We start from the raw sequence: 10,395 nt of genomic DNA, 5'->3' as shown, positions 1-10,395 counted from the left end.
GTTTAAACATAGCTTTTCGGAAGCTTGATTATTTGTCAGATTGGCCAAAATCGGACCACTATATCCTATAGTTGCCACATATACAATTGGATATAAGTTTTCTTCGTTTTTAATAAAGATATTTAAATAAAATTAAATAAGTAATGTACTTATATTCATATAAGGGAACGTATATTTTATTCATATCGATTCAGATTTAGTAACTGCTGCCTAAATGTAGTATGGATCGTCCAGCTATTTTATCAGATCATATTTTGCGACTACTTTCTTGTCTAATTATGACATTAGTCGTCGTATTATTATTATTTTAAATACTACAATTATTATAGAAATATTGCCTTAACGAATGAAAAGTTTGTTTGCATAGTCTAACATCATTAAAAAATCTTCATTTATATTTTAATTTATAATTTGCAAATCTTTTTAAGTCATATTTTTGTCTTATTTGGTTGCTCCATAAGAATTGTCCCTCCTCTTACATATCGGAGGTCTCGTCTGTTGGATATCCAAGTAATTCCATTTAAGTTTTCTCATGTTTGATGTATAGTATCTTCATGTGCATGTTCCACTTGTTTCACAACTTTTGACTGTAAGTGCATTCATAAAAGTTTTATTTAATTTAGTGGCACATTATTAACGAAAAAGCAACTCGCATCTAAAATCTTGCATTTTGCAAATGACATTTCTGATTTCCAAAAGTTTGCAAAACGAAAGATTTGCAATTCGAGCGCTTCTTTCTAAGTGCTTGCGTTTTTGATTTTGAGCTACAAAGTTGCAGATGAAATCTTCTATCTCAATTTGTGCCTACTCATTGCTTTTTTATTTAATAAATTAGTAACATGGCAAACTTTTGCTTCTCATTTCAAGTTTCAAAGTCTGTCTTTTTGAGAATGATTTTTGTTTATTTGTGATACTTGCATGTGCTTGTGATTGCAGTTTGTAATATGCAAATGTTTTCTTTTAATTTAACTTTAATTATATGATAAATAATTAATATTTTTAAAAGCTTTGGGGGATATAAGTACGAATAATGCTGTTTTAATGTGACTCTTTTCGTAATATACTAGATACACTGAACAAAATTTATATGAGTTGAGATAATATTTACATATTAAAAGAAGACTTCAAAGAATTAAAGATATATGCAATGCACATAGTTTAACTTACATTTTGTAATGTATCTATAATGATGTTTGTATTACTTTGTACTTGTCTGTTAGAGAATCTTATAATTTCCTTATAATCTTCTTATAGAATCTTCTTAATTTCAACTGAAAGCTCAAACGGTGCAACAAAGATATCATTTGTACTTATAATCGAAAGAATAATTAGTGTACTTGTCACATTCTAGCATTGTTGAGGGTATCATGATGAACTACGAACAGTTTCGAGTGGAAAAGTTGAGATACACAATAGTACAGGTTCGCTTAAAGACCGTTGCGATCAATTTGCCTGATATGATAGTTAGGTTATACCGCCCATCCCAAGGGAACAACTTAGGTTTATAGGCCAATTGTGTTAATGTATAATTAAAAACTCAAGGGTTAGCATTACTTCGAATGCCTGATATGGTATATTTGACGTAGTTTAAAGGAGATTTTAAGACTGCGAAAGCAATTGCTCATATGAAGATAACGTTAATACGTTAGGTGAATGTGGCCGCCAACTTTCTGAGTTGTCACGTCACAAGTAAGACAATTAACTTTTGTAATACCATATAATTCCAGTATTATACGTATATAAATTAAACCTTGTTAAACCACATTGTGATGATATAATAAAATAACTATAAGATATATCCCTATATATTACACAATCTTTTTTATTATGCGTTCCACTGGTACAAAGAAGGTGTTAGACTTTCTGAGTTGTCACGTCACAAGTAAGACAATTAACTTTTGTAATACCATATAATTCCAGTATTATACGTATATAAATTAAACCTTGTTAAACCACATTGTGATGATATAATAAAATAACTATAAGATATATCCCTATATATTACACAATCTTTTTTATTATGCGTTCCACTGGTACAAAGAAGGTGTTAGATGGTGTCCTCTTCTTCTACATTAACGCAGCTCCTGTAGTAATCATTGGATGTGATATCCAATCTTGATGCGTGTCAACTTATAATTTCAATAATTATAATATTTACTAATATTGTTGATATTGTATAAGACTATTTACTGATTTTGTTTCGTGTAGAGAGAGGTTAGGGTTAGTTTAGCTGCTTGTGTATAAGTCATGCGTACATCTATTGATCTCTGGCGATATCAGATAGAGTTACGTGTCAAAGCAGTTTTCTGCAGTGAACACTTTTGCGAATTTAAGCAATACTTAAAGGTCTATTGCTAAGACAGGATATGATTTTTTTTTAAAGATTTCTTAAACCATGTTTTTAGATCATTCTACAGTGGTACTTGTACCCACTCCCCGGGTGTCATAGTTCTTGTACGTACGGATCGTGCTAATTGGGTGCTCTTTACAGAACTTAGACAGAACTTAGCATTTAAATTCAGTGGGGATTGTTTCAAATCTCATTTTTCTGCTAAAACCTTTAAGCAGTATAAGATCATTTTTATTTAGAATGTCACATCATCCTTCTGTTGGGGTGTCAGTAGCCAAAGTAGATGATGAATTCTTTTTTATAATCATCTTCTAACATATGTACAAAATATTTTAGAGTAATAAACTGACTAAACACTGCAGTAGTAATAAAATTAATTAAAAATACATCAAATGCAGTGTACATAGTTCATCCAATTGACTGCAGCACATACTCAGTGCAAATATAAAATTTCTTACTATATTTTTTCCCAACTTTTTAGTTTGAAATGTGCAAAATAAAATGGCAAATGGCAGAGACAAGCACTGATTTATTGATTGTTAACTTGTGGAAATTATGAACTCCATTTCATGCTGAACAACGCATAAAAAATAGTAGTAGAAAAAGGGAATATAATCATTAGAAAGGAGCAAGGGTGCAAAATGGTAGGGTGGTTTGAAGTGAATAACTTTTAAATTGTGAATTGTCAAGTACAAAATTATGACAAATTGCTAGCAAAATGTTTAACAAAAAGGGAAGAATTAAAAATAAAAATAAATAAAATAAAAAAATCTTGGAGAACCCAGAAAAATTAAAAAAGGTTGATTAAGTGAAAAGAAGGTTTAATTTTTCTTTTCCTCAATTTTTTTTTATTTTATTTTTTGACCCCAAATTATCTGACCAGTTCTGTTGCTTTCTTAACCCGTAGCGTTAATTAGTCCAAGATTATTCTTTTCTTGTCTTAAAAGGGTGAAAATATTTTGGCTGCATGACGTTAAGACACTTATGTCAGGACGATAAAAATATATATAAAAATATTTAAACTTTCTGTGTTGCCAAAATTGTTTATTGTTTTTGTTGCTGACTTTCGGTGTCCAACATGGATAAGAAAACTTTTGAGAAGCTCGTACTGAAGCTCAACAATTGTTTCAAGTGAGGACTGCGTCTGTTTGTGCTTCCTTCTCTCTGCCATTTTTCTGGGAACAAAATTAAATTTTTAACCAAAATTACTTCAGAATTGTTTTAAATGTCGGTTTTTTGTTGTCGTGTTAATGGTTTTAAATAATTTAGCAGCGTGAAATACTCTTCCTTGGATTTCCGAACTTCATAATTACTAAGCAAAAAACTTAATGAATTTAATTGTTAAAAGTACTAATTAAAGCATGAAAAATATTATGCAGTACTTATATCTTATGTACTTTGCTTTTTTGTTATAACTTGGTTCTTCTGGTGGTTCGTTTACAGTTCTAGACGTACTTATCATACTTAACTTATGATATAAATTAAAGTCATACTTCGAACAAATATGATATGTCAAATATGAGGGCTTTTACATAATTAAATATTACATAAAGATAATAGTTAATTGATGTGTATTATATTAACAATTTTGAATTAGTAACTCAACAATAGGTACAATAACACTGGTCAACAAAGATTTTATCCTAGAGACGTTGTTAAGAGATCCTAGACGTGTTTTTCGTGCTGATTCCGAATCTGTATTTAGATTCTTTCTATCACGTCTAGATTCTTCAAAACAGTTGAATGTATATTTTTGCTATAAAGTCGTAATTTACCTACTGCTCAAAAAGTATCCGGATTTTGTTGTTTGTTAACTACTTTTTAAGTAATAGACCTTTTTCAAAAATTTTTTTTTTGTTATGTTTGTACACCTTTTCTTGACATATGATACAAATTTCAGCGCCATCTGACAATTAGTTTGTTTACAGCAGCTGTTAATGTGAGACTACCTCAAGTGCATTTAGCGATTTTTACTATGGAAAAATTCTTGTTATACGCGATTTTTTGACCAAACACGGCACCACTCTCATCGCTCAGGCACCATATTCGCCAGATCTGGATCCGTGTGAGTTTTTTCTGTTCCCGAAACTCAAATTGCTCCTTCGTGGTAAGAGTCGATTGAATCGGTAAAAGAAAATTCGCCGAAGGAACTAAAAGCCATACCTTCACGGGCCTTTGAAAAGTGTATGAAAGATTGGGTTAAGCGTTGGGTATTTCATTTATATATGATATATATAGTATACATTATTTTCGTGATATAAATAATAATATTACGAATTAATAAATCTGATGGACCTCATCTTATAACGCAAGACGATTTAAACGATCTAGTGCGCGATTTAAAGTTGTGCAAAAAGAAGAGTGAAATCTTAGGATCACGATTAAAGGGTTGGAAATTGTTGGATCCAAAAAATAAAATTTCTATGTATCGATCTCGCCATGACGAATTTAAATTATTCTTTTCTCAAGAAAACAACCTTATTTTTTGCAATGATGTTCTATCTGTTATGGATATTCTTAATTTTGAATACAACGATGATGATTGGCGTTTGTTCATTGATTCTTCTAAGGTCAGTTTAAAGGTTGTTCTCTTACATAATGGAAATGAAATTCCCTCAATACCGTTAGCCCATGGAACTGATATGAAAGAAACTTACGAGAATATGCAGTTTCTCTTAAAAAAAATTCACTACGAAAGATATAAGTGGAAAATTTGTGGTGACCTAAAAGTTATTGCAATTTCACTAGGCTTACAACTTGGTTACACGAAATATTGTTGCTTCATCTGCGAGTGGGATAGCAGAGACAGAAAATTGCATTACTTGAAAAAAGATTGGCCACAACGTAAAGCACTCGTTCCTGGAATCAAAAATGTCCTCTTCCAGCCTTTGGTCGATCCTAAAAATATTCTTTTGCCACCTCTGCACATTAAATTAGGACTTTTTAAAAATTTTGTTAAATTTCCTAAAAAATTTCCTAAAATAAGTGAGGCAAAGATTAAGGAAGGTATTTTTATTGGGCCACAGATTAGAGAACTGCTGAAGGACTCGGAATTGCAATTGAGTTAAACAGAAATTACCGCGTGGAACTCATTCAAAAATGTAGTTGAGCATTTTTTAGGAAATATGTTGGCTGAAAATTATCGCGATCTGGTGGCTAATCTAATTGATTCATACCAAAAAATGGGCTGCAATATGTCTTTAAAACTTCACTTCCTACACCCCTTAAATCACCCGTTAATCTGGTTGTCTAAAGAAAACTAGACGTGATAGAAAAAATCTAAGTCCAGATTTGGAATCAGCACGCAAAATACCTCTAGGATCACTCAATAACATATCTAGGATAAAAAAAAAATTTTTTTTTGTTGACCTGTGTAATTTAACTTTTATAAATGCAAACTAAAAATACTCTTAAACCAAAATATTACTTTTCAATTTAATAAAAAAAAATGATCGTTTTAAAAATAGAATAAAATTAACGTAAAAGTATTATTGCATTAGATATAATATATTTAAGTAGAAATTATAAATAAAAAAAAACTTAAATGTAGATTTTTAACAAAATAAATGACTCGATTTTATTCAGAAAATTTAGATTTGACAGCTGCTTTACGTTCTTGTCGTGTCAAAAAAACCTATTAAATTGATTCAAACTTTATTAGTCAAATAAAGGTCGATTAAAGAATATTAGCAATTATAACATCACTAAGAAACTATATATAAATATGTCTAGATAATTCTTTTACAGAATGTGTTGTCAGGTGATTTTAAAACAAAATCTTAAAATATGAGTGATTCATAAACTGAACGAAAAAACTAGCGTCGTTGCCCTTCCAGTATCAGCAATTAATACAATTGAATCTATATGTCGAAAAAAATAACTCGATCAAATAAAGAGTTAAGCTACTTTATTTCATTTTGACAATGCTAATCCACACATATTTTCATAATACGGCTAATATTAGATCAACTGTACTAGTACGACTTAGTACACTCAATATCTAGATCAAATCATCAGATAATAAAGGAGTAATATTTAAAGTTGACAAGAAAATAGTCAGAAAAATTTAGAAATATTTGTAAAATAAAATTTAATAAAATCAATTTACAGGACAGCAATAATAATTCTCAATCAAAAATTAATGTTTATTTTATATTTAAGTTAATCAGTAATTTTTACATATATGTTCACATCAGCCCGTGGAATATCATAAGCAAACCATGTTGAATAGACTGCATAATCTCCACTCGGAATAGGTAAAACTGATAATTTATCTGCCACATAACTTGAATCAAGTTTCTCCACAATCAAATCATGCTAAAATATAAAACATTATAAAATATTTTTTAAAAATTCAATAGTAAAATACCTACATCAAAAGGACAGGTATGATTCATGTTTGTATGTTTCTTAATCAATGTGAACGCTATTTTTGTTACTGGATTATTAGGCGATCGTAAAAATTCGCAGGCATCGAATGTTATGTTGTATAGAAATGGCTTATAACCATTTGCCCGTTTTAAAAGAGCGTATCTGATCTAAATCAAGAATTAAAATGATATACATATTTCAATATTTGAGTTATTATAATTGAAAAATATATACACAGAACATACCTTAACTTCTGTTATTGGCAGTTTATACAGTTTAACTTTTAAGGACGTATATTTATATGAGCGGTTAACCGACTTTAAGAAACAATATTCGAAATCGGAAAATTCCTTATCAAGTGATTTACACACAATATTAGTAAATTCATATTTGGAAGTAGCCTTTAATATCATCAAAAATTTAGATATTTTAAAAATATATAATTAAAAATTTTACCTGTGCTGAGAATATGAACAACGAGATGCGTATTAAAATTATAAACAAAAATTTTGAACCCATCATTGTCGTTTATGTTTGAGTACAAATTTTAAATATTGAAAAAGTTTTCTTCTGAAATTTACACGATGAAAGCTTGATATTGTCACTGAATTTGCTATTTAACTAAAATGTATATTCTGAAAGTAATTTCGTGTTTATTAACCAAATCGTTTAATATTTTTTTAATTTCTCGTTGAATGATTAAAGTTATTATGTCGATAACTGTCGCAGTTAACAATAATTATTTTGACTTTATTTCCTTAATTAATTACAACCGATCAAATATTTATGTTTAACAAAAAATAATATGGTTCTCTACCCTCCATAGAGTAGCGCAGTGAAATGTCTATTGTGTCAGACGTTTATTAAGGCATATATATTTTTTAACAAAATTTTTACTAATTTAAACGTGTATCGATTAAAATCTCTATGGACTACTGACAGACAAAATTTCAGAAACAACTACTGATATTCTGTACTAATGTTGTTTATTTAAAGTTTCATTTGAATTGTTTCACTAACTGTTTTGTGGACATTTACATTAATTAAGTACATAACGGATGAAAAACGTTGGTGATATGTCATAAACACATACATATATTTAATATATACATTAATTAATGTCTTAAATTTTAGTTATAAAATCTGTAATTAAATTTGAATTCATTTACTTAAATTATATCAAATTGGTAAAAAGATGCAATTGTTTAAATATTATATATCTTAGAGTAATAGTTGATATAAAATATATAATGAAGTTGACCTCAAAGAGTAAACTGTCTTATTTCAAAAATTGAACACCACAATTTTGTAATAAGGGAGTAAAACCTCTAGTTGAAAACAAACTATTCAGAAAAATTTAGAAATATTTGCAAAATAAAATTTAATAAAATCAATATGAAATAAAAATAAATACAGGGCAGCAATAATAATTCTCAATCAAAAATTAATGTTTATTTTATATTTAAGTTAAATTTTAAGTTAATCAGCAATTTTTACGTATATGTTCACATCAGCCCGTGGAATATCGTAAGCAAACCATGTTGAATAGACTGCATAATCTCCAGTCGGAATAGGTAAACGTGATAGTAAACTTACCACATAGTTTGAATCAAGTTTCTCCACAATCAAATCATGCTGAGATATAAAATATTATAAAATATTTTTTAAAAACTTTAATAGTAAAATACCTACATCAAAAGGACAGGTATGATTCATATTTGAATGTTTCTTAACCATAGCGACCGCTATTTTTGTTACTGGATTATTAGGCGATCGTAAAAATTCGCAAGCATTTACTGTAATGTTGTATAAAAATGGCTTATAACCATTTAGCCTTTTTAAGAGAGCATATCGGACCTAAATGAAGAAATAAAATCATATACAAATTTTAATTTTTGAATTATTGTTATTTGAAATATATATATACGAAACATACCTTTACTTCTGTTATTGGTAGTTTGTGAAGTTTAACTTTCAAAGACATATACTTATATGAGCGATTAACTGACTTTAAGAAACAATATTCGAATTCGGAAAATTCTTTATCAAATGATTTACATACAATATTTGTAAATTCAAGTTTGGAAACAGCCTTTAATATAATAAACAATAAGGATATTTTAAAAATATATAATTAGGAATTTTACCTGTACTGAAAATATGAACAATGAAATACGTATTAGAATTTTATATACAATTTTTGATGCCATCACAAATATTTACATAAATTCTTTTAAAATGTATACGATGAAAGCTTAATATGGTAACTAAATTTGCTATTTTACTAAAACTCATATTTTAAAAGTTATTTCGTGTTTATTGACCAAATCATTTAATATGTTTTAAATTTCTCGTTGAATCATTACAGTTATTATATCGCAGTCAACAATAATTATTATGATTTTATTTCCTCCATTAATTACAACCGATCAAATACTTATGTAGAATGTAATCAAAAATAATATGGTTCTCTACCCCCCATAAAGTAGATTAGTGAAAGGTCTCTTGTGTTAGACGTTTATCGAGGCAAATATAACAAAATTTTTAACAAAATTTTTACTAATTTAAACGTGTATCGATTAAAATCTCTATGGACTGACAAAGAACATTTCAGTAACAACTACTGATATACTGTTTTGTTCTAATGCTATTTATATAAAGTTTCATTTGAATTGTTTCACTTATAGTTTTCGTTTACATTTATATTAAGTAAGTACATAGAATAAGTACATAGACGATGAAAAACACATACATATATATAATCTATACATTAATTAATGTTCTATAATAAATATAAATTAATGTTCTATAATAATAAATTCATTTAATAAACTAAATTAAATCAAATTAGTAATTATTTAAATATTATATATCTTTAAGTAATAGTCGATATATAATATATAATGAAGTTGAACTTAAAAAAGTAAACTGTTATATTTAAAATATAACATATAATATAACTGTTAAAAATAGAACACCAGAATTCTGTAATAAAGGAGTAATACTTATAGTTGATAATAAAGTAGTCGGAAGAACTTAGAAGTATTTGCAAAATAAAATTTAATAAAATTAATTTCAAATAAATTTAAATACAGGAGAGCAATAATAATTCTCAATCAAAAATTAATGTTTAATCTGTAGCCTTTAAGTATATGTTGACATCAGCCCGTGGAATATCATAAGCAAACCATGTTGAATAGACTGCATAATCTCCACTCGGAAAAGGTAAACGTGATAGTATATTTGCCACATAGTTTGAATCAAGTTTCTCCACAATCAAATCATGCTAAGATATAAAACATTATAAAATATTTTTTTAAAACTTCAATAGTAAAATACCTACATCAAAAGGACAGGTATGATTCAGGTTTGTATGTTTCTTAACCAATGTGAACGCTACTTTTGTTACTGGATTATTAGGAGATCGTAAAAATTCGCAAGCATCGAATGTTATGTTGTATAAAAATGGCTTATAACCATTTGCCCTTTTTAAGAGAGCATATCGGACCTAAATCAAGAAATAAAATCATATACAAATTTTAATTTTTGAATTATTGTTATTTGAAATATATATTCTAAACATACCTTTATTTCTGTTATTGGCAGTTTATAAAGTTTAGCTTTTAAAGACATATACTTATATGAGCGGTTAACCGATTTTAAGAAACAATATT

At 28.1% G+C, this 10,395-nt stretch overlaps 3 protein-coding genes across 3 annotated transcripts; all 3 read right to left on the bottom strand.

Moving 5' to 3' along the window:
• Positions 1-6,498: 6,498 nt before the first annotated feature.
• LOC119686402 lies at positions 6,499-7,271 on the bottom strand. Its single transcript, XM_038100979.1, has 4 exons — positions 7,178-7,271; positions 6,967-7,122; positions 6,724-6,888; positions 6,499-6,667 (listed from the first exon to the last, which is right to left on the bottom strand). Exons 1-4 carry the CDS (start codon positions 7,241-7,243, stop codon positions 6,512-6,514), a joined length of 543 nt encoding a protein of 180 aa, XP_037956907.1. The 5' UTR covers positions 7,244-7,271; the 3' UTR covers positions 6,499-6,511.
• A 929-nt stretch (positions 7,272-8,200) lies between these two features.
• Positions 8,201-8,822, bottom strand: LOC119676623 (the record flags this gene model as incomplete). The annotated part of the gene is made up of 3 exons (XM_038087869.1): positions 8,201-8,356; positions 8,414-8,578; positions 8,658-8,822. Coding segments are annotated over 3 exons (486 nt in total), but the record flags the coding sequence as incomplete, so codon positions are not given.
• A 1,029-nt stretch (positions 8,823-9,851) lies between these two features.
• Positions 9,852-10,387, bottom strand: LOC119676622 (the record flags this gene model as incomplete). The annotated part of the gene is made up of 3 exons (XM_038087868.1): positions 9,852-10,007; positions 10,065-10,229; positions 10,307-10,387. Coding segments are annotated over 3 exons (402 nt in total), but the record flags the coding sequence as incomplete, so codon positions are not given.
• Between the last annotated feature and the right edge of the window lie 8 nt (positions 10,388-10,395).

The sequence above is a fragment of the Teleopsis dalmanni genome, chromosome 2 (assembly GCF_002237135.1).
Source record: "Teleopsis dalmanni isolate 2A chromosome 2, ASM223713v2, whole genome shotgun sequence".
NCBI lineage: Eukaryota > Metazoa > Arthropoda > Insecta > Diptera > Diopsidae > Teleopsis > Teleopsis dalmanni.
This window is presented reverse-complemented; position numbering and strand designations above follow the sequence as displayed.

Bases quoted from the DNA above. Each gene is read 5' to 3' on its own strand.
- LOC119686402 (XM_038100979.1), bottom strand. From the start codon at position 7,243: ATGATGGGTTCAAAATTTTTGTTTATAATTTTAATACGCATCTCGTTG. The intron at 7,123-7,177 runs GTAAAATTTTTA...ATGATATTAAAG, and splicing joins TGTTCATATTCTCAGCACAG to GCTACTTCCAAATATGAATT. The intron at 6,668-6,723 runs GTAGGTATTTTA...TTTATATTTTAG, and splicing joins ATCATACCTGTCCTTTTGAT to CATGATTTGATTGTGGAGAA.